At 61.5% G+C, this 27,222-nt stretch overlaps 1 protein-coding gene across 5 annotated transcripts; it reads left to right on the top strand.

Moving 5' to 3' along the window:
* The first annotated feature begins 528 nt into the window (after window positions 1-528).
* TACC1 (transforming acidic coiled-coil containing protein 1) lies at window positions 529-27,222 on the top strand. 5 transcript variants are annotated; one of them, XM_072027255.1, is made up of 14 exons: window positions 529-682; window positions 7,894-8,009; window positions 13,750-14,815; window positions 16,154-16,189; window positions 18,003-18,063; window positions 18,448-18,646; window positions 20,431-20,486; window positions 21,844-21,978; window positions 22,095-22,171; window positions 22,564-22,607; window positions 22,708-22,868; window positions 23,367-23,473; window positions 23,784-23,904; window positions 24,096-27,222. In XM_072027255.1, exons 1-14 carry the CDS (start codon window positions 630-632, stop codon window positions 24,162-24,164), a joined length of 2,301 nt encoding a protein of 766 aa, XP_071883356.1. In that variant the 5' UTR covers window positions 529-629; the 3' UTR covers window positions 24,165-27,222. The 5 variants fall into 5 exon arrangements, with proteins under 5 accessions (XP_071883356.1, XP_038022827.1, XP_071883355.1 ...); XM_072027254.1 differs by lacking the exon at window positions 529-682 and adding an exon at window positions 7,020-7,315; XM_038166895.2 differs by lacking the exons at window positions 529-682; window positions 16,154-16,189 and adding an exon at window positions 7,021-7,315.

Genomic DNA, 27,222 nt, shown 5'->3' with positions numbered 1-27,222 from the left:
GGAGAGGCGATTCTAGGGGCAGAGGCAGCGTCGGTGCTTTATTGGGTCTCCTCGGCTTGGTGCCGGGGTATGATATAGCATCGGGCTTTCTGGTTGACAGAAGGGAGGAAAAAGTTCAGAATAAATCCACCAAAACTGATGCAAACATGGGGAGACATCGCTCTGCTTGGGATGCTGGTGCTGTGCCCGGGTCAGTCCCCACCGGCTGCGCCCGTTGTCCTGGGGGGGTCACCAACCCCCCCAGGCTTTTCCAACCCTCCCCATTCTGGGGCTCTGGAGGCAGGGGCAGCTCCCACACCGTGCCCCGGGGGCTGCTGCTTCTCCCCAGCCACCCCCGGCTCGTCGGGCAGCACCGGGTGGGAGCCCGCAGCCCACCCCCGGCACCTCGGGGCTGCCTGGGGGGGACCCACCGGGGGTCGCGCCCCAGGGCGCGGGGGTCGAGGGGCGCACCCGGCTAACGGGCACCCCCGGCCGGCCCCGCGGGGGGGGAGCAGCGGCCGCCGGGGCCGCGCCGAGCCGGGCCCCCCCCCGCGGAGGCGGGGACGCCTTCGGGGCCGGCCGAGAGCGGCGGCAGCGCCCCCCGGGCCGGCGGAGCGCGGGGTGCCCCGGGCCGGTGCCGCGGCCCCGCCATGGGGGGGGCCCAGAGCCAGAAGCCGCGGGAGGGGGGCGCCGCCGGGCGCCGGTAAGTGCGGGGTGCCCGGGGCCGGGGGGAGCGGTTGGGGTCGGGGGGAGCGGGTCGGGGTCGGGGTCGGGGTCGGGGTCGGGGTCGGGTCGGGGCAGGGGTCGGGGGGCGCCCTGCGCCGTGCCCGGCCCGTGCGTACCGGGCAGGCAGGGGGCGGCCGGGACCCCCGAAGGTTAAACGCGGCGGAAAGCTCCGCGGCTCCTTCTGTCTCCTCTCCTTCTTCGCTTCCCCTCCTCTCCTCCTCCGTGCTTACCGACAAAGCCCCCCCAGGCCCCGCGGGCTCGGGCTGCTCTGCGCTGCGGGTGCGCGGGGTGGGGGCGGCTCCGGCGCCCCTGCGCAAGTGGCGGTGCGCGGAGCAGGGGCAGAAGTTGAACTTCTCGGTGCCGCCGTTGGAAAAGGAGGGGTGGAAGTCGGAGCTGGATGCGAGCGGGGTCCCCGCTAGGAGCCGGGGGGCTGCGCGGGGCTGCCCGTAACCAGCGGGGTTTGGAAACTGCGAACAAAAGGAGCAGCCCGTGCTGGAGAGGAGAGCTGGGGACAGCTTATCTCAACATCAACCCAAACACTCCCTGCAACACAGAAATATTTCCCTTAAGTGAGCCACCCGGTGGTGCGCTCGGGGAGCTTTGCTGCTGCGTTTTGGAGCGGGAGCAGATCGGGTGCACGCCAGCAGCGCCGGCCTGCAGCGGGTGGCTGCTGCCTGCACCTGCCCTGCCCTGCCCTGCCCCTGCCCTGCAGCGTGTGCCAGGTTTCAGCGAGCAGGTGCTGCCACTTCTCGGCTGCTGCTCTGCCGAATGACTACAAACACCCCTCAGTTTGCAAGCTCTGGCTTTGGCCAGGGAGAACCGAGCACGTTCTGTCCTTTGTCACTGCTCTGCCCTGCCCATGATTTCCTTGCAGTGTTCTGGATATGAACTAGAGGTGTTCCCGGGCAGAAAACCCCTGCCATTGTTTGCTGTGTGCTGGAGCAAGCAGCCAGAGCTGTGTGAAGGCAGCCACAGGAGGGGAACATGCTGGGGACGTGGCGAGGCAGCTGCCCACCGCGGGGCCTTTCAGTGGGCAAACGAGGCACAGCCCCAGCCCCTGGAGCACCAAAGGGGGCTTCCCAGGGGCTGCTGTGCTGGGAGAGAGGTGCTAGAGGGTTTCTTGACATGGCAGGGCCCTGGGGATGCTCCACCTCATGGTGCTTCTCATGTGGGGCTTGTCACGGGGCGCTGCGGGGTCCCTGGTCCATCCCGTGCCACCCACTGCAGCGGTGCTGGGACCAGGTGTGGGCTGGCAGCCTGGGCAGGCTCCGTGCTGCCGGCTGTGCAAGGACATCACCTCCTCCTCGCTTTTATCTGTCTGCTCTGACTCGGCTGCTCCTCACTCCCACCTGTCCTCCTCCACCTTAAGCAAATTTTGCCTTGTTTATTTCTGTCAGTATTTCCGCGGCGCTGTGCCCCGTGCCAGCTGCTGTCCTTGCTCCTCCTCTGCCTCCCCTGTCCCTGCTGGCTCTTCAGGTTGCGAGGCCAAGTTGCTGTCTGGGTTTCACAATATCGCCAAGCCCTAACAAAAATGCAGGAGCCGAGGCCTGACAAACACCTGATAAGAGCATTCCTGCCACATAGCACTGGTATTTTTAGCAGAGCGAAGGAGCTGATAGGGGAGTAAAGAAGCAACAAGGTGAAGGAAGATGCTTGGTTCGTAAAGCATCAGTGTGAAAAGCAGGCTGGAACTCACGAGTCTCCAGGCTATTTCTACTGAACTGCTTTGCATGAGCACGCATCCACACAGCTAGGATCAGTGAGATTAAGCCACGCACGTTGTTTTTTAACAGGCAGGAATAGCAGTGTGTTCATTCGTACATCGGTCCCTTCGAGTGCAGCCACAAATGGCTGTGGTTATTGGTGTGACAGCAGCGTGGTGGGGAAAGACAGCTGGGACCTGGGGGCTGCCTGGTGCTGTCTGAGGCTCACATGTGACAGTTGTGTCCTTTACTGCTATTTTTACAGAGCTATTTTGGTGGAATGTGTAGCGATGGGAACCGGCGCATCCCGGAGCTGCGAGTGGTCCCGGGGGCCCCGTGTGGTGCACTGGGACCGTCCCTGCTGGACACTGCCTGGGGCTCTCAGGGCAGTCCTCCCGGGGTCCTGGGTTGGCCCTGGGCAGCAGCAATGATGGGAAAGTGCCCGAGGGTGGTGGCAGGGTTGGGCAGTGCCGGCTGTCACACACTGGGAGGGACGGGGAACACCCGTGCCATGCCCATGGTGCCGTGCCCATGGTGCCACCCTGGCGTGCCCCCTAGTGAGCGCACCCCCACCCACCCAGGGCTCACAGGGACAGGAGCCTTGGGGCTGCTGGCCTGTGGCATCGTTTTCTGCCATCCCATCTCTCACCCTTTCCCGGGGCCCTTTCTGATTTGGGCTGCCAGGCAGTGAGAGATGGAGCCTCTCCTCGGATACTCTCCCCGGCCCCAGCAGGTGAGCTGCAGATGGGAGGCATCAGCGTTAATCTTTCAGTGTCACTGCCAAGGTCAGGCAGCGTGTTGTGGAACAGCCTCAACCCAGCGTTTGCTGCACAGTCACCACCAGAGTGCAGAAAGCTTAGTGTGAGTAGTTCTCCTAATGCCCAAAGTTTGCATTTTTCGCAAGGCAATGGCAGGGAATAATTTACCTTTACACTGCTGCAAGGTCCCTTTTAAACAGGAAAACACGAGCAGAACGGGGTGGCTCGTATGAAACACCTTGCAGCAGTGTATGAGGGGAGATGAGAGTTGTGTGGATAAAGTGCCCGACACGAGCTCTCGGGGAGATTTATATAGCAATGAAATGTGGCCTCATGCTTTGTGCAGCTGTCACAGATCCCATGCTGTGGCCTTGCACACCACTTCTGCAGGTCCCTGGCTCTGCCTGTGTGTCTGTGATGCTGGTGGAGACTGGGGGAGAGCCCGGTCCCACTGCCTGGCTCCGTCCCCTGCCCGTCAGGGACACTGCAGGCACCCGGCGTCGGTGGCAGGGGACCCAGGTCCCTGTGGGCAGGCTCCTTGTGTGGAGCAGCAGGGGTGGAGGCTCTCGGGCAGCTGGAGAAGAAAAATGAGAACCCAGCAAAGATCCATTTCTGAGCTAGAAATGGATGTGCAGGCTTTCAGAGCCGTGCCCAGAAAAGCTCCGCAGCCAGAAATAGATGTTCTGCTGCCTAATGAAAGGGACAAGAATGGAAACTCAGGTACACTCCTTCCTCTAACCCGGGGCACTTCAGCTTCAAACATGCCCAGTGTGGCCGTGCGATTCCAGTTCCTCAGCTTTTTATTTCCTGCACCCTTCCTGGGGACTAAGGCGTGGTGGCAGCGAGGATGGGGCACGGCGCGCTTCTAGGACCGAGGACAGGACAGGAGGACAGCACTGCTGCCAGCCAGGCGGTGCCAGATGGGGACAGTCCCTCCTGGGGCACAAGGACTGGCATCGTTTTGGCTCCCACAGGCTGCAGCTTTGTCTCTGGTGTCTGATGTTGTGTGACCTTCAGGTCTGGGTGGCTGCTCCGTCCCCTGGGCAGGGCGCGTTGGTCCCTGCCAAAGCAGAGCACCGCTTCTCTCCCCCTCTCCTGCGAAGGCAGAGCTGTGCGAGCTGTTTCTAGGTCACTCTGTGCTGCAGGAGATGCTGTGCTGCATGCTGTGTGCCCGCTGCGTGCTGTGCCCGCTGCCCGCTGCCTCTCCTGGAGCAGCTGGGGCTGCCCAGAGCAGGGACCTGGGGGGCAGCCTGAGCTGGTGCATTGCTGCGTGGCCCCGTGCTCGGGCAGTGCCTAGCGCAGCAACGTCCTGCACCGGGGTGCGGGTGACAGCAGTGACACGGACAGCCCCTCCAGCTGCCACTTGCCCTGTGCTGATGGAAACTGCTGGCAGGTCTGGTTTTGAACAGGTCAGCATCCTCCCCGGTCTGCAGAAATGTCTCTGCTGACTCTGCTGAGCAGTGTTTGGCAGCCAGAGCCACCGGTGTGACCGACAAAGTCAGGTTATCTCCTCGGTGTTTGATTTGCAGCCAGCGCTGCTGCCAGTCTGGGTTGGGTGCCAAGCTGGAAAATGCCACTCGAGGCATTTTCTTAATTGCTCATCGCAGACAGCAGGTGGAAGCAGGCTTCAATGTTTAGCTGCTCCGATATCCTCCCCCCCAGGGCCCTGCAGGTCCGGAGCTTCCTGGCCGGAGCCCTTCAGCCCCACTGACCCTGTTCCTGCCAGCCGCTCTCCTTCCTCTCCGAGGCTGGTGGGAGGCGACCCCCTTGGCATGGTGCTGGTGCAGGCTGCACAATGGAAGGATGCTGCTGACTTCCTCCGGTGTCCCAGCAAGGGGGGGCTGCAGAACTCAGCGTGCCGCCGCCGTGGCTGCTGCAGCTCCTTCCTCCTGCAGCAGAGGCAGCCTGGTCCTGCTGCTGCGCCCCTGTGATTCCCATTTCTGTCTGCTCCACGAGGTCCCTGGCAGGATCCAGGCAGCCGTGAGCCGGTTTGAAATGCAGCGGTGTGGTCGCTCCATGTTTTTTTTGGGGGGCAGCAGCGATTTGTGAAGTGGCAGGCAGGGAGGAGGGGGAGGAAGGAGGAGCTGAGGCTGCAGAGCGCGGTGCTGCGGCACGGCTCGCAGCGCGCCACACATGCTGAAGATCTCCTTATGTAAAATTCATCTGCAGAAATCAGCTCTGCTGCCTCCGCTGGGGGGAAGTGGCTGCGTGGTTCTGCTCAGAGCAGATGCAGGCAAGAGGATGTTGAGGTTCTGCTGCTGCTTTGCCCTCTTGTTTTTTTCAGATAGGCTCTGATAAGAGTCACTTAGCCCACTTGTGGCTCGGTGTCTGCTGCACAGTGGCCGTGGGCTCTGTGAGGCTCGTTGTCCCCAGGCCCCTGGTGACGTGCTGGCGGTGCTGTGCTGCTACCCCACGTGCCTGGGGCCGTGGGCTGCCTCTGCCACTGACCTGCTGGGGCGACCGGCAGCGCCTGTGCTCTTGGGGGGGTTTGGAAATGCTGCGTGAGGGACTAAGAGCCCTCCCTTTGTCAGAGTCCAGACAGTGGAAGCGCGCAGCAATGACACATACATTTAATAAGGACACCAACAGATGGAAGCTTAGAAGAAAGGTTCCCTGTAGGGAGGTTATTTGAGATGCTCCACGATGAGGAATGAGGCCCTTTGAAGTGCCTGATAGAGGCTGGTGTCAGAGGCAGCCAGACCAGATGGACGGGTCCCTCCCGATGCAGAGGCCTCTGCCCATGCGGAGCATTCCTGGCGCGGCGAGCTGGCCGATGATTCACAGAACAGCATCGAGCTGTGGTCTTGGCCTGCCACGTGAGCGTTTGGTGTGGCTATCGAGGGCCGGCAGTGCTGCTTTTCCATGGGCTGGGCTGGGTTTGCAGCTGGCCAGTTGTCTGCCCTTTCCCAGCCTGTACCTGGGAGCTGCTGATGGAGCAGGGTGCGTGTGCCGGCCGTCAGCACGGGCACCGGGGAGCTGCAGGCTCCACGACAGCAACTGTCCAGAGCCGATAATGCTGCTGCCTGTAAGGGATCCGCTGCCAGAGCCCCGGACATTCCTTGCGGTGCTTCAGTAACGTTATGCTCCTCTCTCTAGCAAAGCATGTGGGAGGTAACGGGCTGGGGAGTGAGAGCCCTGGTTAGGGGGAAGGTTCCCAAGGGAGCTGCATGCCAGCCTTGCTTTCTGAAGGGACAATTTGCTGTTATTTCTAAACAATGGTTTAATAAATAAATAAATCTCGCTGCCACGGAAGGATATAGCATCAGCCAGGGCCAGCGAAGTCGGCATTTCCTTGGAAAACAGCGGGGGCAGGTGTTTCCTTCTCCTCCGTCCCCGGCTCCAGCTCCCCACACCCGACCCCCGGCAGCGATCGGCTCCTTTTGGGTCCCGGCCGCCCCCTCCTCGCCCCTGGGAGCGAGGCTGCCCCGAGCCCCCGGCCCCATGGGGCAGCTCCCGGCGGCTGGGGGTCGTTTGCTGGCACGGCCCGGGTGGGTTGGGGGCAGGTGCAGCCCCTGGCCGGCCTGGGAGAGGTTGGGGCGAGAGTGGGGGCTCCCTGCGGCCACGGGGGGGCTGTGCCCGGTGTCCCCGGCTCTGCCCGGTGCGCCCGGCCCCGGTGCGCGCTGCGGGGCCGCCAGCGGATGGGCGGTGCGGTGCGGGGGGCGCGATGCCCTCTGCGCCCGGAGCGGGGCAGGCGACCCCCCCCAGCCCCGGCGACCCCTCCCCTGCCCCGGCGACCCCCTCCCCTGCCCCGGCTCCCTCCCCCTTCTCCCTCTCCCCCCCCGTCGGGGCTCCCCGCCCCGGGCCGCTCCCCCGGTCGGCGCCGCCGGGGGGCGCGGGGCGGTGCGGGGCGGTGCGGGGCGGGGGCGGGCGCTCTCCCCGGCGGCAGCGGCACGGTCCGGGGAGGGCCCAGCGCCGGCAGCCGCCGAGCGGCGGCGGGGAGATGCGGGCGGCGGGGGCCTGAGCCGAGCCGAGCCGAGCTGCGGGAGCGGCGATGGCGTTCAGCGCCTGGCAGCTGCTGTCCCCGGTGCAGTGGGCCAGGTGGACGTGGTCGGCGGTGCGCGGCGGGGGCGCCCCCGAGGGGGAGGACGGAGGGGTCGGCGGAGAGGCGGAGGAGGACTCGCAGGAGGAGAGCAAGGCGCTGGGCTTCAGGCAAGTACGGGGACGGGCGCGCTCGCCCTGGCCCGGCTGCATGCGGGGCTGCGCCGTGCATGGGGCGCCCGCCGCTCCCGGCTCCCCCCAGCCCCGCTCGCCGCTCCCCGCCTCGCATCGCCTTTGGCTCCTCGGCAGCGCTGCCCCCGGGGGCTGCCCGCGGCTGCTCGGCGATGGCGAGCTCTGCTCTCCGGGAGAAGGTGCCGTGGAGCGCTGGGCACCGGGGCCGGCTCCCCAAATTCGCTGCGCCGCGGCCCCCCGAGCCCTAGGGGAGGATGCCGCGTCCCTGGAGGTCAGTGGTGGGTGCTCGGAAAGCTCGGGGTGACCGGGAGAGCCCTGGCAAAAGCGACCCCCGGGGGCTCGGGGGGTGCGCGGGGGGTGCTGCTGCTCCTGTTTCACCTGCTCTCCTTTTCCGTTTGCTAGCGTGGCCGCTGGAAAGGACAGGGGCGGCCGCAGGATGCCTGCAGCGGGCTGGCCGGGCCCGGGAGCCGGTCTGGCTGGATGTGTAGGCGGTGCGGAGCATTTCGGAGCTAGCCTTGAAAGTGGTAATTCCTCACTCTTTTCCCCCCCCTCGGCAGCTCGGACTCCGAAGGTAATTTTGAGACCCCTGAAGCAGAAACGCCGGGCCGCTCGCCGCTAAAGGAGCTCTGCGAGCCGCCGCCGGGACCCCCGCAGCCCGAGGCCGGGACCCAAGGTAAGGAGCGAGCGAGAGCCTCCTGCGTGTCGGCTCTGTGCTGGGCTGCAGAAAAGCAGGGTGGGGTCAAGGAGGAGAAGTCGCTTGTTTTGAATAATGCCTGCCACATTTTTTGTGGTTAATGGCCTGGATGGTTCAAATGCCAGCACTCGGGGCTGTGCGCGCTCTGCGGAGGGCTGTTCTCCGGCGTGGGTTAAAGGCTGAGTTCACTGAATCCCTTCGGGAGGGCAGGGATGGCACTGCAGGCTCCAGAGAGTCAATTCAGCCCCCCTTGGCTCATGCCTGTGCAGGGTGAAATTATCAGCGGGCCGTTTTGCAACCGCCGGTCACACCCTGCCACTGTCCCCACACCGAGATGGGGAGAGAGCGACGGGGAGAGAGCGTGGCTGCAGGAGGCGGGGGCCGTGAATGGGTTCTGTGAGCTGCCGGGCTGGGGCTGAGCCTGGGGATGCAGAGGCTGCAGCCAGGACGGCTGTGATGGATTGATGGAGAGGAACAAAGGATTTTGTTGAATCATTTTGTCTGTTAAACCGCCCGGCTCCCGCTTCCCTCGCTGGCTGTGCAGAGCCCGGCGATGCCTCCCGCTGCTTCCCGGCGCGGGGGCGCGGGGTGGTGGGAGCTGCCTCGCGCGTGCCCTGCGGTGGAGGTCTCGTTGTGCTGGGTCCCTTTTTCCCAGGGAGAGCAGCCTGGCATTTCTGCTGCATTGTGAAAAATGCAGAAGCTCGGTGCTGCTGAGCAGGAGAAATCGCGGGGGATCAGCTGCAACCCAGGGGGTTTCTGTTGGCAGCGGCCGGTGCTGCTCCTGGTCTGTCCCCGTGTCTCACCGCTGCTCCTCTGCATGGGGCTCTCCGTTAACCCTTGGCCTCTTGGGCACCATCTCCCTCGCCCTGGTTGTGCTCCTTTCTCCATGGGGAATCGCAGCTGCTCTCTGGGGCTGAGCTCTGTGTTTGGGTTTTGTGCTGCAGGAGGGGGCTTTGAAGCTCTGGCGTCTCTGCAACAGGCACGGGAGGTTATCGGGGCAGGGAGGGGACCTCTCCTTCCTCTGCTCCTTTTGCAGAGCAGGGTGACCGGGCGGTGTCAGGAGTTTTGCAAGCCCCAGAAAGAGGAAATGTTTCCGGGGCAAGGGCAGCGTGCGTGGGGCCCTCTCGAGCATCCCCTGCTCTCACCCAGCTGCCCCTCACTGCCAGGCCCCCACTCTGGGACTCGCAATCTTGAGCTTTTCTTGAATGCTTGTAGCAGCAGCAGGCTGGCACCTTGCTGCTCGGCTGGGTTTAAGAGATGTGCCTGGTCTGGGGCCCATCCATCCCCATGGAAAACACAGATATATATTTTTTTAATTTATTTTTTTTCCACCCCTGGATGAAGAGAGAGCTCGGTTTGTGCCTCTGATAATCTCAGCTCTCAGAATAATCCTTCCCTTTAAGAAGGGATAGAGGCATCTTTAGTCTGTAGGATAATGTCTGAGGGGGAGAGGAAAGATGAAGGCTTTCCTGGGAAATTCCCCTCGCAGACATCAGGGTCTTTCCACTTGAGGAAGCGCGTTGTTTCGGGGAGCTGCCGTCCCGACCGCGTGTTTGTGCCAGTTCCCCGCCGCCGCCGAGCAGCCGGTGCCTGTGCACAAAGGTGGCAGTGTTGTGGGGCCAAGGATGGTGCTCGCTGCAAAGCTGGGTTTCTGCTCTGCCCTGCGGAGAGCTGGAGGCTGGGGAAAACAGGGCCAAACCCACAGTCTCGTGGTGCTCCCAGCTCAGTCCCTGCCCTGCTCAGGCTTCAGGAACCGCTGTGAAGGGCTGCAGGGCAGGGGCTCCCCGTGAGGAGCTCGGGGTGTGCAGAAGCTTCCTGGGGTGCGCGCTCCCTGTACCCCAGCTGATGTGAGCCCTCGTCTCCCTGCTGCTTCCCAGCTCTGACGGGGCTGTCCTGCAGCAGCCTGTGCCCTTGTGTGTGTGTTGGGAGCGGAGGGGCAGGAGGAGATCCAGCCTAATGTCTGTGCGGCCCTGGCGGAGCTGCCGTGAGAGTCGGTGCCCTGTGGTGCGCAGGATTTGGCCCCTGTGCTGCTGTCATGGCAAAAACTGCCCAGCCCAGACCTGCGGGTGCAGCCTTCCCCAGGCGTGTCTCTGCTTTCAGGGACAAAAATTCAGCTGGTCCCATCCCCCTGGGTGGGGGGCTGTGGTTGGGCTTTATGCCCGTTCAGGATCCCTCAAACAGCTTTCCTCCTGCTGGCTCGGATGACAGAGGCTGTAATTCTGTCCCGTTCGTGCTGAAGTTATCTTCAGTCACGTGCCAGGAGGAGATATCTGTGCAAGGGAGCGAGCAGAAGCAACAAATATGGAGCCGTTAGCGACGGAGCAGTGCTCGTCAGCCTTCGCTTCTGTTGCCCTGATGCAGGGCACGTGTTATCCGGTGTGTTTCCGGCAGCATCGCCTGTCGGTATGCTAATTCTTAACAGAAAAGGTTTTAAAAATAGACCGATGTCTGCTAAACGAAAGCGGGAAGCCAGGGGAGGAAAGAAGTCGTTAGCTACGTAAGCCCGAGCTGAATGCACAGTCCAGATATCCTGTGCTCGGGCTGTGTGTGCGAGCAGAGGCAGAGCTGCGTTGACTCACGCTGTGCACAAAGCGAGAGGCAGTCGGGGGCGGCGGGGAGCGGGGGGGGTGTTCTCGGCAGCATTCAGGGCTGCGTGGGGAATCAGCGCTGCTTCGCTTGGCTGCTGTGGGGGATGAGAAGGGCGCGGGGTCTCTGCGTCGCAGCGCTGCTGCTGCTGCCAGGTTTTACTGATTCATTCGAGGGCTGGCGTGCAGGAAAGCTGCTCGGTTAGTCGGCGTTGCTGCGTAATTTCAGCCTAAGGAGCACAAGCGCGCCGATTACAGTGCACGCGCACAACGCGGCTATTACCGCGGTGCCAGACTGTCCCCTCGCCACGCTTTTCTTCAGAGCATAAAATCTCCATTTTCTCCATCGTACCTGCTCCGTGTCCACCGGCAGGACCAGAAGCAGGCGTGCACCCGTGCCCGACCGGCACAGCTGCTGGCACCGCCAGGGACCCCCGGGCAGCGCGCAGGCTCTGCCCTGTCCCCTCTGCAGGCAGCCGAGCTGCTGTGGGTGCAGGAAGGGAGTGAGAGGCAGAAGTGAAGGCTCTGGAGGCGGCGTTTGTGCATTGCACGGTGAGGTGTGAAAGCACACGAGGTGTGAAAGCACACGAGCTGTGCTGGGCAGGCTGCACTCCCGGCACACGGGGACGATCCCTGGGGTGCGCGGAGCTGCCCGGGGCAGGCGGATCCCGAAGGAACACCCTTGTGAGCGCTGCTGCCTGCTCTCAGCCCTTCTCTCCCCGCCCTGAGGACATCCACAGGGATGGGGAGAGGTGGTTTTCGCTGCCGCCTGCTTGTTATTCAAGAAGTAATTACTCATTGCTTGGGCTGGAAACCAGGATGGGCTTCTGTCTGTGAGAACGTCTGCTGCAAAACCTTCTGGTGGGAATGCAAAATGCATTTAAAAGGCGCCTTTTGCCCAGGCTTTGAAGTCTGTTCTTCCATTCAGGGATGTCTCACTGAAGTTTAAAACATTTGAGCAAGGCAGCAAATTAATCAAGTTTTCTCTGGGTCTGTTAGGAAGGTTTTTTGGTTCCTAGGGATGGGAAGGCAGGGGCTGCCTCAGAGCCTTTTCTGGCTGCGCTCCAAGGACATTTCCACTGGATTTGTGTTTACCGATGCGTTCTGTGGGGCAGCAAGGCAGTGTGTGTCCGGAGGGAGTTTTTTGCAGTCTCAGGAGCACACAGCCCCTCCTGATTCATTTCCAGGGCTTTTAGCATCCTGGAGATCAATTATGCAAACCACGAGCTGTCAGCTGAGTCAGGGCTGCTGGCTCAGTGTCCTGGCTTCTCCCAGGAACCAGATCCCTGCCAGATTCCCTTTCCATTTCTGCCAGCCTGGGACTGGCACGGCTGCCAGCAGTGGCCTTGGTGGGGGTGGCGCGGGCGCGGGGCTCAGCCGGTGCTCGCTGCCTGCCTGGCTCCAGCCTCCTCCTGCAGCACCGCAGGCGATTCCTGCACCCTCCCACCCCCTATGGCCATGTTACCGGGAGCTGGACATGTTTATGGCCTCAGAGGGGCAAGCAGCTTCCCCCTGCCTAAGCTCAGCACCCAGCCTCCCGTACCCCCGCTGCTGGCCAGGTTTCAAACCAGACCAGGCTTTGGTGAGCACTGGTTTTGTTCTGCCCGTCGAAGTCCTGGCTGCACCTCCCCAAAAAGGTGCCAGCAAGCACTGCAGGGTCCTGGGCACTCCCCGGTGGGTGCTGAGGAGCCCGATGGCCCCTTCTGCTTCATCCTGGGAGTCTGAGCAAAGACCTGGCTGAGGTGCGGGGAGGAAAGACCCCAAGGTGTGGGGAGGAGAGCCGCGGGTGCGCTGGGTGCTGGTGGGTGCAGCTTTCAGGGGACTCGGTTCGTGAGGAGCTTCCCCATCCCCTGACAGCAAGGAAGAGATGAAACAGTAAAAGGATTTAGGGGAAGGGCTTGAAGTAATAGCGATTAAGTCATGGATCAGGATTTGTGATTAAGAGGCTCTGACAGCAGCGTGGTGAGCCGGCTGGATCGTGCCGGCAGGGTCTCAGTGTGGGGCTGAGTTTTGGCCGTGCTGCAGGGGTCCGGGGGTGTCAGAGCCACCCCAAACAATTCCCCCCACTGCTGGCCAGCCCCAGGACACTGCTCCCCTCCCACCCCATCACCAAACACACGGGTGGTGCTCTCCCTCCGCTGTGTGCTGGTGTGCTGCGGAGACATTTTGTGGGCAGGAGCATCAGCAGCCTGCAGCTCCTGGAGCACACGGGCTGGGTTCTGCCCCCGACAGGGGTGAGGGCTGTCGGCAGCGTTCGATGCCAGTGGAGGTGTCTGCGTTTTGGGATGGCAGCTGGTTGCCGTGAAGGCAGTTGCCAGGGGGATGCAGAATCCCTTCAAGGGGAAATGGGACCTTAGGAAAGCACCGGGCATGGGAGAGGTGAGCACGGCCTCGCTCACCTCCCTGCTTCGGAGGAGGCCTCAGGGAGGGGGCACAGCGGGAGCGATGAGGGTCCCCAAGAGAGCCCCGGGAGCATCCCCCTGCCCCATGCCCCTCAGCCCTGTGCTGGCTGCCTGCAGGCGGCTGACCCCGAAATCCCCTCTGCAGCCTGTAATGTGCTTACTCATTCAGCACAGCATCTCACTCCCATTCACCCCGGGGCTTAATCACGTTTCCTGGTGTTTTCTCCTGTCATGCTTCCCTGAATTTGTCCCGGTAGCATTTAACCCCCCGCCCAGGTGAGCAGCGATGCCCTGCTGCTGCCCCCACTCAGACACGAGTCTTTTGGGCTGTCCTGGCCCCTGTCTGGTGGCTCTGGGCGGCTCTGGCACTGCAAATCCCCTCTGGAGCTGCCGGCACCCCGGGTGGGAGCAAGTGGTGGGAGAGCAAAGACATAAATGGAGATGTTGGTGGCTCTGCTGGCGTGGTGCAGAACAATGCCTCCCCACAGGGGTTCGCCCTGCGCGTGGTGGCTTATGTGCATTCCCTCCACTCCATTCACGGGCTTTGAATTTTAGAGAAAGTGCTTGCAGTGGAGCTTCGGGAGGCTTTGGGTCATCAGCTCCTGTAAAATTTGGTCCTGGAGCAGGCACGAGGAGGGGAGGGAAACCCAAGCCTGGCACCTGGCTCCTGCACGGGGCTCGGCTGTGTGGTGCGGGCAGGCAGGGCTCTGACCGGCTGCTTTCTCTTTGCAGGGCACACAGAGCTGCTCGGGGCCGCCTGCCAGGACAGCTCGCGGGGGCTGCACCCCGAAGATGCGGCGCAGCCAGAGATCGGAGCCCCTGCAGCCGATGCGGGGAGCGCAGGGGAAAGCGGCCCTGAAGACCCATCGCTGACACAGCCACCGGCTGCAGCCCAGCACCCGGCTGCCCTCGGGACTGGGGCTGGCGCTGGCTGTGCTGTGGGGCCGGCCCCGGTGCCCCATGCGGGCACAGCCACCCACGAGCCGGTGATGTCGGGAGGGGACCCGGCCGGTGGGGACGCGGGGCTGGCGGAGCAGGAGGAGGATGGCTTGGCACAGGAGAGCTCGCCTGGTGGGGGCCAGCTCCGAAAGGGAAAACCACCTTCCCCGGGGAGGAAAGGAGAAGGAAGCGTGGAGCCTGCTGCGGAGGAGCCCCCGGTGCCCCCCGCTTCCTACCACTTCGACCCTGAGCAGTACGACGAGAGCGTGAACCCCTTTGTGGCAGGGGGCTGCAAGCTGCAGAGCTCCCCTCCGACCCCCCGCCGCCTCCCGCTGCCGGTGAGCGAGCCGGGAGGGGACCTGGCCCCCCAGACCAAAGGGCAGGTCCCAAAAGCTGAGGTCGACGTCACGGAGGGTGGAGAGGGCATGGAGACACGGAGAGCCACGCCGAGGAAGGGCAGCAGGATACCGGCCAGCAAGCTGACACCGAAGAGGCACCGGGATCCCGCGAGAAAGCCTGCTGAGGATGCAGAAAGGGGTCCACCGGAGCCAGGGGTTCCCCAGGGCCCCCCCAGGGCAGCTGCTGCGCCGTGGGACAGCCCAGACCCCAGCCCTTTCAGTGGCAACCCAGCGCTGCAGCACTCGCCCACGCTCCCCAAGGGCTCCTACCAGTTCGACCCCGATAACTTCGACTCCATGGATCCCTTTAAGCCCACCAAGACCCTCGCCAGCACCGCTGACTGCTGCCCCGCTGCCGACAACAGCCTGAACGAGATCCTCGAGTCCCAGACGCTGGAGGTGCCGGATGAGCTCACGCAGGGCAGGGACTCCCCGAAGAAGCCCAAATCGCGCCTGATAACGTGAGTGCCATGGCACACCCAAACCTTCTGGCAGAGCAACCAGCACCTCGGGCTCTCGTGTTGCTGCCCCCCTGGTTCTCTCTGCCCTTGTCCCGGTGGGGTGCGTCTCCCCTCTCCCTGCCAGCCCCCCGGCTGCTCAGGGGCAGGTGGGGTGAGAGGGACGGGTGTCACGGAGCGGGGCTGGCACGTGGTGCACTGCAAAGCTGGGGGCTGGAGCAGGACGTGCACAGTGGGATGATTTTGGGGTCTGGCTGGGGGCAGAGGTGCCCGTGCTGTGGGGTCAGGGGTCCCAGTGAGCCTCTGCAGTGCGGTGGGAGGCTGCCGGGCTCTCTGGGCGCACAGCAGCGTGTGTGGGGCTGCAGCTGGGGGTGGCTCCTGGCTGGTCGGATGCTGCTGGGGCATCCTGGGCACTGCCACTGGATTTCCCTTTTTGCGACAGGGGAAGAGGATGGAGGTTAACAGGCAGGCCCTTTGTTGCTTTGTCACACCTGCACGGGCGGTGGGGACCTCGTTGTCCCTCGCCAAACTATCCCAGCGCATGTGGGAAGCTTTCAGTGCAGGTTTAGTTCCTGCACCGTGCTATTTAAAACCCTAATGTAAGCAGGGACGTTTCCTAATGCCTGTGGGGAATGCAGGCAGCAGTACCCTCCTCTGGGAGCAGGTTTAATCATAAACCTTGCTATTTTCCTGGTTTTTCACCTATCCTATCATGAATGTCCTCCAAACCGTGTGGCAGCACTGAGTCTGCCCAGCCAATTTGGGGTCCTTCCAGGATAATTTGCGATTGCACTTAGCACTGGTGGCTGGAACGAGTTGAAAGCAAAAGCAGGAAATAAGCTTAAAAGGGGAAATTTGGGGAGCACAGGGGTTGTGGCTGATTTGACTGTAAAAGCAAAACAAGCCACCGCTCTGCTAATGGGATATCCAGCGGGAAAGCTGGAGGGGGGTTTGTGCGGGGACAGGAGGTAACGCCTGGGAGGCAAAGCCACGGGCACGGTAGCAGTTTGTGTCTTAGACTGTGCAAAGGATCGAGGCGGGTGTCTGCAGAGCCCCCGGGGCCAGCAGGAGCTGGCTGTGGGTGGAAGCAGCAGGAGAGCTGCAGCCCCCTCTCCGTCACCCCAGAGCTGCTGTGGAGCAGGGCTCCCGGTTCAGTCTCATCCCACCTCTGGGAGCAGCGAGTGCAGAGTCTGAGCATCCGTTATCTGTGTCCTTCCCGACAAGCCAGAGCTGTGCAACTCGTTGTGTTTCTCCAGACGGGAGCTAATACCCAGGTCTTTTCACACGCTTTTCTTCTCTCCATCTGTCTGTCTCTTTCCTGTCTATTCTCGGGTGCATCAGGACCACTGAACAAGTGAAATTTCTCTGTTTTCTGTTGTAAGTACTCTCTGCTGCCTTTCTGTCATCCTTTCCTTGGTTGCTTTTTTCTGTTCTCTCTCTGACTGGGTGTGTGTTGGCCCCACACGTCTCCATGGCATGCAGGCTCCTCCTCGCCCTGCGCCCCGCGCTCTGCTCCTGACCCGTGCCCCCCGCGCCCGGGGCACTGAGAGCTGCACTGGAGGCCGGTGCCTGTGCTTGCTCTCACAGCATGCCCACCTGCAACGCATTCCGGCGATGTACATCCTCGAAATCAGTGTGTCGGGGAGGGGGGCAGGTTTGTGAGTGCGGTCCAGCTCCAGATTTTAGTCCTGGAGGGGAGGGTGTCTTTACCGGTGCCGTGGAAAATCCCTGGGGAAGGAGCTGCTGTGGCAGGGGGTAGGGTGGAAAGCACCGGCTGGAAACAGGTCCCTGGGAGAGGAAGCTGCTGGTGCTGCCTCTTGTGAGGGCAGTGGGAGGGCTGGGCTTATCCTTGGTCTTATGTCATCCATCCGAACGCCCTTCTTGTCTGCTTAGTGCCCGTTGCCATATGCACAAGCAAAATTAGAGCTTGGCTCAAGCGCAGACATCTGTGTCTCGGCTGAGAGCTGCCCTGCCTTGTTACAGCCTGACTTTGTGCAGTGGCTCTTTGGGTTTGGGACCTGCAGCCTGGTGGCTCTGCCCGTGCCTGAGCAGCCAGCGGGCACGTGGGCAGCGCTGCGAGATCTGGGGTTATCCAGCCAAAAATGCTGGTGCCCAGAGCACATCGGGAACGGGGCTGCTCGTGTCCGCCTGTGCTGGTCTTGGGGCTGGGGTCTGAGCTTGGGCTGCCCACCTTGCCCTGCTGCACACCCCCTTGAATCACAGAGCTGCTGTCGTGGTGTGCAGGGGGAGATAAAGCAGCCACCAGGCAGTGTGCCCGCAGCATCCAGAGAGGCTGGGCAGGGCGGAGAGGTTGCCACGGGCATGGTGAGCTCATGCCGGGGTGTGGGCACTGCTCTCCTTCCCGTGCAAGGGGTGAGGGCCGTGGTGGTGCAGTCATCTCACTGCTGGCGGTGGCACCGCATGTGCCGGGGCTGCTCCGTGACCATCTGTCTGCTGCCTCCAACTGGTTCAAGATGCTGCAGCCTGTTATGTTGGCATGGAGCAATGTCTGCGGTCCCGTGCAGCCAGCCCAGCAGCTGGCAGGATGGTGTGTCCCATGATGAAGCCTCAGGAGGAGCTTTCAGTCACGGATCACCTGCGAGAGCAACCTGGGCTCAGCCTTCTCCCCTCCGCAAGGCTCTCCTCCTCCAGACAGCTCCTGCACCCTGAGGAGGGAGCGCAAAGCTCAGCGGGGCTGTCCTGCAGCAGGGCAGAGCTCTGGCCGGGCAGGCCTGGCCCACGTGGGACCGTGGATGCTGCAGGGTCAGGGCAGCCTGGAAGTGCTTCATTCCCACAGCAAAGCAGCGTGCCCTCAGGCGTAGCGCCGCTCGGGATGCACAGGCGAGCGTGCAGCAAGGGACACCGTTCGTCTCAGGCTCCTTGGCAATTGCCTCTCTCGCTGTCAGTACCTTGGGGTGCTTTCTCTGACCCTTACCTTCAAGAGGAATAAACATCTTGAAGACAAACCCTTTGTAGTTGTGTGTTTTTTTGTGCTTGTTCCTTCTGTTTGTTCCAGAACTTGCCCTGCCTCGGTACCGGTGAGTGTTTTCGCTGTTGCGCAGCGGGTGCAATGCTAGCGCTGGGGCTGCTCCCCTCTGCTTGGGCTGTCTCGCACGCGCCCCCCGCCTCTCCCCCTCCTCCAGCCCCTGCGAGCCCCAGCTCAGCCCGGCTCCTTCTCTCTGTCCCACAGGAGCGGCTGCAAGGTGAAGAAGTACGAGACGCAGGCACTGGTGCTGGACGTCTGCGCCCAGGTAGGTGGGAGGGCTGCTGCTGGCGCGGGGTGGCATAAGGAGAACTCCCCAAAATGAAGTAACCGGGGTGCCCAGGCACGGCCAGGCAGCTCTGTGCTTTGCTGGGGCCGTGCGTGCGGTGTCTTAGGGCTTAGACCTGTCCCCTGCTGTGGGGCAGAGCAAAGCACCGAGCTCTGCGGTCGGGTTAATGGATTCTGCTCATTAATTCCTTCTGCTTGGGGCCTGGGGGGCTTCCTTCTGCCCAAGCCTGCTGAGTGGCTGGTGGGGAGCAGTTGGCCGTGGGTGCTGAGCCTCCCCGTGCTTCCCGCTGGCCATCCTGAGCCTGGCTGACTGAGCCCCGCGGATTAGCTCGGTCCTGCTTAACCGCATGCCTTGATCCCGCAGGATGAAGGAGCGTTGATCTCAGAAATCCCAGATATTGCAAATCGGGATGGACATGCCACTGATGAAGAGAAGCTGGCCTCCACCACCTCCGTGCAGAAACCAGCCGGGCTGGAGAAGAAGGGAGAGCCCGAAGATGACCTGGAGTACTTCGAGTGCTCGAACGTCCCTGTGCCGGCAGCAAAGCACGGCGTGGAGGCAGGTAGGGAGCGTCCTCGCTGCCTCTGGCTCTGGAGGTGAGCCATGCCCGCACCTGGGTAATCCCTGCAGCCTCTGGCAATGCATTTGTGCTGTCGAGGCAACACAGCTTCATCACGTCTCATTTGTGCTGATAGGACTAAAGGTTACCGCAAGCCATAATGAAACCTCCGATTGCTTATCTGCGCCGCTTTCATTATGGAAACATCGTGGTGCAGGCAGCCTTCATCCAGACTCCAGCCTGGAGCACCCTCCTGGTGGCACTGTGCTGGGAAGCCCTGCAGCTCCCGGCTCGCCTGCAGCCCCTTTCCCTGGGCACGCTGCCCTCCTGGAGGGGACCAGCTTTGTTCCAGCCCCGCAGGATGAGGCCGGCACCTACCCAGATGCAGGCTGACCCGCTCTCAGTAGTAAAACACAAATGCAAAGTCAGGGCTGTTATTCTAAGTGTCAATCCTGCTTGGGTTTTTCTCATCCTCAGTGTGAGCAGAGGCAAAGCACGAGTTATGAGCAGGCTGATTTTGGTTATTGTGGTCACAAGAAGTGCTCCCTAAGTAGCGCCTCGGGTGCGCAAAGCATCGTGCCGCTGTGCACTACCAGTGTCTGTTTCACCAAGGACAGCCAAGGCAAGGGCTGAGCTGGGCAACTCGTCCAGCCCAAGGGGGACATTTCTGGCATGCCCTGTGCCTGCCTTTGAGGCTGCAGGGCCCCTGCCTGCACCAGGGCAAAGCTGCTGGGACGTGGTGGCTCCCAGCACACAGGGCTCTGGCTAATAGAGATCTCCAGGTTGCTACAGAAGCCTGCACTGGCGCTACTGCTGGTGCTTTGCTGCCTGTCTCCTGTGTAATTAACTGCTCTGACCAATCCATTAAAATATAATTAAAAGCCAGGCAACACGGCACTTAATCAATAGCAAAGTTATAGGTGCAAACAGAAATGGCTGCACGGAAGGTTCGCAGCTGTCTCCTGTGCAGCCACCCATTAATCCCTACTCCTGAATGTCATGCGGAGCTGCAAACCTCTCAGGAGAGGAAAACAGCCCTTCGTCTCGTGGGGGGGGGAGACTTGTACAGCTAACGGTGAGCCTGGGAGGCGTTAGTTATTGCTGCTGGTCTCAGAGGACACACGGCTGCTGGCCATGGTGCGGGGATAAATAGGGAAATCCCGGGGAATCTGCAGCCACAAGCTTCATGTTGCATCTTTTTCTCCCTAGCTGCATTCTTGCATTATTATTATTTATTAATTTTCTGTCTGGTTAACAGGTGAATAACCAGTCATGTCCGCAGTTGTTTCCACAAGGTTCATAAAGCACATCCCAAGTTCCATGGGGTGGGAGGGTGTCCCGAGCACTCTGACTGGAGGAGAGCCTTCAGCTTCTCTCCACTGCTGCCAAGAACAGGAGGGGCCATGTGCAGCTCCTTCGGCCCCGGGCCCAGCTGGCGTGGGGCTGGGGCTGGTGCAATTTGGGGTGGCCGAGCAGGGGGCTTCCCCCACCCGAGATGTCCGGGGCATCCTCAGCACCACGGTCCCCAGGAACCGCTGCTGTGGCAGCTGCCGGGACGTGTGGGGCCACCAGAGGGGAGTGTTGGCTTCCACCAGGGCACGAGAGGCTGCCGGGGGTGCAGGATGCGTCCTCTTCACGAGAACAGGAGCTGGGGGCAAAGAATCCTTTGGGGAGGGAGCTCAGGGGACACGGAGACTCAGCCGCACAGCTCCGCACCCCAGCAAACCCCCTTTGCCGCCGGGGTCTTGCTTCCAGGCAGCTAAAATGTTGAATTTCCCTGTTTTTAGGCTTTGAGAAGGAGCTCTCCAAGCAGATGGACAAGGATGGGCCTGGTGCCTTCCCTGTAAGTGCCACTTGAATCCTCCCTGTGCCTCGGGGCGGCTCTGCCTGCTGGTGTGGGGCTGTGGGGTGCTGAGGGCTGGTGCTGGTGCTGGTGCTCCTGCCCTGCTGGGCAGGGGGAGGCTGCAGCAAACGTCCCGCTGCTCCCAGAAGTGCTGCCAAAACCTCTCTGAATTCACAGTGTGCAAAGCAGGAGGACAGAGGCTGGGGCTGTGAGGAGGAAGGAGGCTGGGGCTGGCCCTGCTGGTGCTGGTGCCTCCTGCGAGGGAGGCTTGGATGCAGCTTTCGGGAAGCCGGCTGACAGCAGAGAGGGGGATTAAGGAGGGCAGCCCACTCAGCAGCCCGGCCCTGCAGCCAGCAGTGCCCCAGCTCTGCTTGGGGCATCCCCGGTGCCCCCCAAGGGGTGGTCGGGGTGGCCCCGAGACCCCGGTGCCACGGGGGGGACCCTGTGCCAGCTTAGCTGCCCCTGGCCAAAGCTGCTGGAGGTGGGAAGCAGATGACAGCGAGATTAGCAACATCAGCAAAATTAGCGTCCCTGAGACAGATTTAACTGTGCTAAGCCCCTCAAGGACGTGAGGCAAAGTGAGCCTTTTGTTCGGTGCTGCTGAGGGCATGGGCTGGCAGTCGCTCCTGGTCATCCCAAAAGGTGGGGGGGCTTGCCATGGGGTAGGCAGCAGGTACAGATACTCGCAGGCCTTCAGGTGCCCATGTGTTTGCAAGATGCCGTGGAGGCTGCTGCAAAAACCACCCCGGGCTGGAGCCCCTGGGAGGCGTGCGGGGCTCCCTGGTGCTGGCATCTGGCAATGGTCGAAGCGCCGGGGAGGAGGGAGAGGGGAGAGAGGGAGAGAGAAGTGTGTTCGTCTCCAAAACACTGCAAAAACAGGTTGGCTTCTCCGCAGCACTTCGCTATTTATGGCCACGCAGCCTGTTTCCAAGGAGATAGCTGCGAGGGGATGATGAGAGGAGGACGAGGCTTGCAGGAACGCTGCTCTGGAGGCGCTCCAGGCTGCAGGAGCCCTGCAGGCCCCGCACCCTGCCCTCACTGCCGTGCGGCCCTGGGGGACAGGGGCTGGGCCCCGGGAGGAAAAGACCCCGAGCAGTGCTGCTGCAGACCCCACAAACGCCCCCATAGTGCCAGCAGTGTCAGAGGTGTCCCCACCCGTCCGGGAGGTGATGCAGGCAGCCCCCCAGGCTGCTTTAAAGCCCAGCAAAACACCAGGCCCCAAGCTGTCAGAGTGTGCAGGAGGGGATGCTCGGTGCTTGAGCTGATGAAATGGGGGAGGACACCCCAAATCCGGGAAGGAGGGTGAATAGAAAGTCACCAAAATGCAGCGTCCCAGCCGGGTGATCTCCCCCCACAGGGCAGCCCTGGGCTGTGCCTGCCGGACAAATCCCCCATGGGCATCACCAGCGGGAGCAAGAGCGACAGCCCCCTGGATGGCATCTGCCTGAGCGCCTCCGAGAAGGCGGCCGTGCTCACGCTCATCAGGGAGGAGGTGAGGCCGGGGGCAGCCCCCACATGCTGCCATGGGACGGGGGGAGCGGGGCAAGCTCTGGGGCCGGGGGCGCACCCAGAGCACGGCCCCAGGGTCTCGTGTCTGCTGCCTCCCAGATAATCACGAAGGAGATCGAAGCCAACGAGTGGAAGAAGAAATACGAAGAGAGCCGTCAGGAAGTCTTGGAGATGAGGTAAAAACCTTTGGCTGCATCCTGCTCGGGGGATGCTGTGCTCTTTGCTCGCCCCTAGGAGCTCGGGTTGGGCTGTGGGGCCGTAATGGGATGACACGGTTCGGTGTCAGCAGGGGGGGGACGCCTTATGAGACGTGTTCCCTTTGTGCTTGTGCTGTGTTGAGCCTGCGGTTTCCTTGTCACAGGGGTGAAATCCCATTAGCTGCGGCTGGAGGGGGTCTCAGCACCATGGTGGGAGCTGGAGCCCAGCTCCTGTGCTCCAGGCTCTGCGGCCGGCTGCTGCTCGGGCTGCCTTCATGGCAGGGCACGGGGTGGCAGGGCCCCCTGCTAGAGCAGGGCTGTAGGGGGGTGCCTGCTGCCTCTGACCTGCTCCTGTTCTCCCTCCATCCTAGGAAAATTGTGGCTGAGTACGAGAAGACCATTGCCCAGATGATAGGTGAGGCCCCACCGCCTGGCTGGGTGTTAGGGGCAGGGAGCTGCTGCCGCAGCCGCCCCTGCTCAGTCCCCGCATCCCCATTGCTGGTTCTCCTTCACAGAGGACGAGCAGAGGACGAACATGACGTCCCAGAAGAACCTGCAGCAGCTCACCATGGAAAAGGACCAGGCCCTGGCAGACCTGAACTCGGTGGAGAGGTCCCTGTCGGATCTCTTCAGGAGATACGAGAACCTGAAGGGCGTCCTCGAAGGCTTTAAGAAGGTCCTTGTCTCAGTGTCCTCCCCCTCCTTGTAGCCCCTTGGGGCTGGGGTTCTGTGCAGCGGCTTTCAGGTCCTGCATGGCGCTGCTTCGGCTGCTGCCCCAGCCCTTGCTGAGTCCCCAGCTCTCTGCTGTGCTCCAGCAGCTTGCTGGCAAACGAGCAGAGCCTCTTCCATGCCGTGGGAAGCCAGTGGTGGAGCTGGGCTCACGAGGAGCCTGCTCGCCGGGGCTCTCCTGCTGGTGGCGAGCGCAGGGCATCGTGCCCTGGGGCAGAAACTGTGTCCGAGGCAGGGCAGGTGCCAGGGCAAGGAGCCCTCAGAGCCCCTGGCTCTGTGGACACAGCAGCTTTTCCTTGCTGCTGAGCTGGATAAGGGCTACAGCCCCTTGTAAGCGAGAAACTGGGTCTTTTTAAAGCCTCTTTCTTTCACCTGCAGAACACAGAATCACAGATTCTGTCTCGCTGCTCAGTCCCAGCACAGATGGATGTTCTCTATTTTCCAGAATGAAGAAGCCTTGAAGAAGTGTGCCCAGGATTATTTAAACCGGGTCAAGCAAGAAGAGCAGCGGTATCAGGCTCTGAAGGTCCATGCAGAGGAAAAATTAGACAAGTAAGAGCCGCAGCTGAGGGCTGTGTAGGGTGCAGGCTGGGGGAGGAGGAGGAGGAGGAGGAGGATAGGTGCCTTCTAACCTGTTCTTTGGCCGGGTGCAGCACCAGACCCAGAGCTTGGGGTTGATGTGAAGGTGCAGGCCATGCAGGGGCTCGCTGGTGCTGCTGAGGAGCTGCTGGGGCACCCCTGATGCATGTGGGCACGCAGGAGCCGGGCTGTGCTGGTGCAGCACAGTCTGACATCGCATCGCAGGGCTCCTGGCTGTGCCCAACCACGTAACCACGGCCCCCTTCTCTCCAAACCCCCCCAGAGCCAACGAGGAGATCGCCCAGGTGCGCACAAAAGCCAAAGCGGAGAGCGCGGCGCTGCACGCCGGGCTGCGCAAGGAGCAGATGAAGGTGGAGTCCCTGGAGAGAGCCCTGCAGCAGAAGGTAATGCTGCCCCCGGCCTCAATGGGCTGTGCTGGGTTACTCTGGGCTTCTGTGGTGCTGTTTGGGTGCCTGGGCGTCCTTTGGTGCTGGGCTGTGTGCTGCTGCAGGTCCTTGTGCCACGAGTACCGGGGTGAGTTGGGCACCAGGAGCGGTGCCGCCACGGGGGTCCTCAGGGGCTGCTTCTCTTCCAGAACCAGGAGATCGAGGAGCTGACCAAGATCTGCGACGAGCTGATAGCGAAGCTGGGAAGGACAGACTGAGCTCACCGCCCCTCGTCCAGCACTCTGCACTTGGCCGCTTTCCTCGTACCTTCAAGCACTTTGCCTTATTACCCAGGAGCACCCCCCCAGCAGAGAAGCACACGCGTGGCTGCCGGGCCCCGCAGCTCCCCGCGCACCCCAGGGTGGGAGCCCAGGGGCTGGGGGCTTTGCTCAGCCCCCACGGGCATGCTGCTCCTTGGGGATCCCCGCGAGAGCCCCCCTCACCTGGGAGCAGGTTTGGTGGTGCCCCCCACGTGCTGTCATTTGTTGTCTTCACGTGCTCGACGGTGTGGATCCAGCCTCATGGTAACTCCTGCCCCTGGACGTGCATGGTGCCGGGTTCAGAGCCATCGCGCCCTTGCACTGGGGAGGGGGACCTGGCACGTGGGTGTGGAGGCAGCAAAGGGGTCTTGGGGACCCCAGGCACCCGCCGCAGCCCCTGGCTGAAGCAGGCTCTCAGTAGGGTGTTTTGGGGGATGCAGCACTATTCCGGGGGCTGATCCTGGCTGGCACATCGGTGACCCCCAGCACAGCACATCCTGGTCCCTGGCCGTGCCAGCCCCTGGGGAAGGCTGCCTGCATCGCTGTGTCCGTGCACTTTATTAGCGTTGCACTCAGCTCTCTGCTGACTTCTCCCAGCTGGGCACAGTCCTGCCACGCATCCCCTTCCCTCGGCATGGGTACAGCCACTCCATCAGCAGTAACCTCATCTCCATGAGAGCCCGACCTCGCACCGCAGTGAGGTTAGTCCCCCACTTCTGATGTTGCAGCAGGAAGGAAGCAAGCCCTAAACGTCTCCGCAGTTCTGACTTAGAGCTCCCTTTCCAATCAGTACAGAGAGGTGAGGAGAGGTGCAGTCGTGCTCTGGGTCTTGCTGCTCTGAGAAACACCCTTGCAGCACTGAATACTAAGAGAATCAAACAAAAGCTGCCTTTACAAGAAAAGACAGATCCAGACAGCAGTAAAACACGCTTAGAAATCTGTCTGGATTCAACCCAAAATCGGAATGGCCGTGCAGGCAGGCTGCCTGCTGTATTTCAGAGGTGTTTACTTCTCCGGGCATGCCAAGCCCCAGGAGAACTGCTGAGGTTGGAGGGTCCTTCACTCTCACCTTGCTCGGACAGCCTCGAAGTGTCAAACGGGGAGTGTTTGCTGTTGGGACTGTTTCCTACCTGGCCTATCTAAAACCTTAGCAAACCTTTTTGCTGCTACCTTTTTGTAGAAGAATTAAGCTGTTCTCCCTCTATTTTCTAATCCCCGTGTTGAGCATGCAGTGCAAACATCTGTTTAAACCAGAGCCATACACCTGATATATATTTTATTAGTTATATTATGTATAGAGAGAATTTATTACACACCTAAGCAGACAAAGCAGTCGTCAGCCTCCCCTGGCACATGCGGGGTCCCCACCTCCTCCCTGCGCTCCCAGTTAACCCAGTAAAGGGGCTGGAGCAGTGTGGTGAGGAAGCTGATGGCTGATGCTGTGTGCGCCTGCAGTTCAGTGTTGAGCATTCACCTCTTTGCACAGCTGATAGAAAGGAAAAATCCCTTTTTCTAGTCTTTTTTTCTCCTTTTTCCTTTGTTTGGGGAGTCAAAAAGCCAACCACAGCCCACTGGAGCACGACTCCCCTTCCCTTGGTTTCACCAGCACCTGGGTTGTTGCAGCCTAGCACCGTTCCCTTCCCTTATTCTCCCACTTCTGGCCCCAAAGCAGCCTTCCCGGCCCCGCTGCGGGTGCCCTTCCATTAGCTGGTGGTTTTGCAGGTGGTGGTGGTGCAGCGAGGAGTGACGCTGCCACGGATGTGCTGCGTGCAGAAGGCTCGGTGTGATCAGATTAAAACCCCTGAGACCCACGGAGATCCTAGGGAGGCGGGCTCCTCTCGGCAGCCTGGTAGAAGCAGGAGGGAGCAGGCTGCCAGAGAGTGGCCGTGCACGGACTTTTGGAGCCTGTAAGAAGTCCACAGGGGCTGGGTTCTGGTGTAGGACACAGGTGGGGCTCAGACGAGCTCGAGGTCCCGGCACAAGGTTTGTTCTGGTTTGTTGTTCTGGCCCTTGGAGGTGGCAGGTAGCAGCAGGAGGTTTGATTTCACCACCCCCAGCACTTCCCCAGAACCACGACTTGCGTATGATGCAGTAAATGCTCCGGTCTTCCCTCTGCTGCAAAAAGGAGCGAGCTGGGAGGCCAGGCTGTCTGGAGAGCTGCTCCCACGGCAATAATCTGACCCGGCAGCACCTTCCCACCCCTCTCCGCTCCCCGGTGTCTCGTGGTCGCACTTTCACTGCCTCTGTCACCCGAGTGCTGTTGCGTTTCTGTGCCTGTCAGCATGCACTTACGATCCGGGCAAAGATTCCTAAGGAATGATTTATTAACTATAATATGGTTATAGTTACGTATATATAAATATATATATATAATGGGTATAGTTCTATATAATAGAAGGCGTGCGTTTGTAACTTGAAAGGGGCGAGACCTGCACCTCGTGCGCTGCTCCCTGCGAGGTGCCCGGCAGGACGAGGAGCGCGGAGCTCGCTGCGGTGCCCGGCCACGTCCTTGGGTGCACCACGGCCCCGTGCCCCGTGCTGGAGCCCAGGAGCACCACCGGCACAGGGAACCTTTGCAGCCAGCCGTGTGCGAGATCCCCAGGTGGCTGTGGTTGTCTTCTCTTAGAATTTCAGTATCCCTTGCTGACAGCGGAGGGTGCCTGCCCGCGAGCCCCTAGTGTCGCCGTGTGCCAGTGTGTGTTTTTCAGTAGATCTTGTCTGCGATGAAGTGCCAACGAGTGCCCACCCCCACTGCAAGCCTGCTTCCACCGCGTCCTTCCAGCGTCCCCCCAGAGGCAGGAAGATTTTCTTTGCGTGACTACTACCAGGATTGCTTTGTACAATGTATGTAACTGCCATCGACATAAATTTTATATGTACAATAATTTCCCTTTTATATGTCAGGTAAATATTTGTAAGAGTTATACTCACACAAATGAGATTATTATAATGATTACTAATATATTTTTTCCATGTTTCATTGCCTGAATAAAAATTGTGTTTATCACTCTTGAAA

This window comes from Anas platyrhynchos, chromosome 23 (genome assembly GCF_047663525.1).
Source record: "Anas platyrhynchos isolate ZD024472 breed Pekin duck chromosome 23, IASCAAS_PekinDuck_T2T, whole genome shotgun sequence".
Classification (NCBI taxonomy): domain Eukaryota; kingdom Metazoa; phylum Chordata; class Aves; order Anseriformes; family Anatidae; genus Anas; species Anas platyrhynchos.
This window is presented reverse-complemented; position numbering and strand designations above follow the sequence as displayed.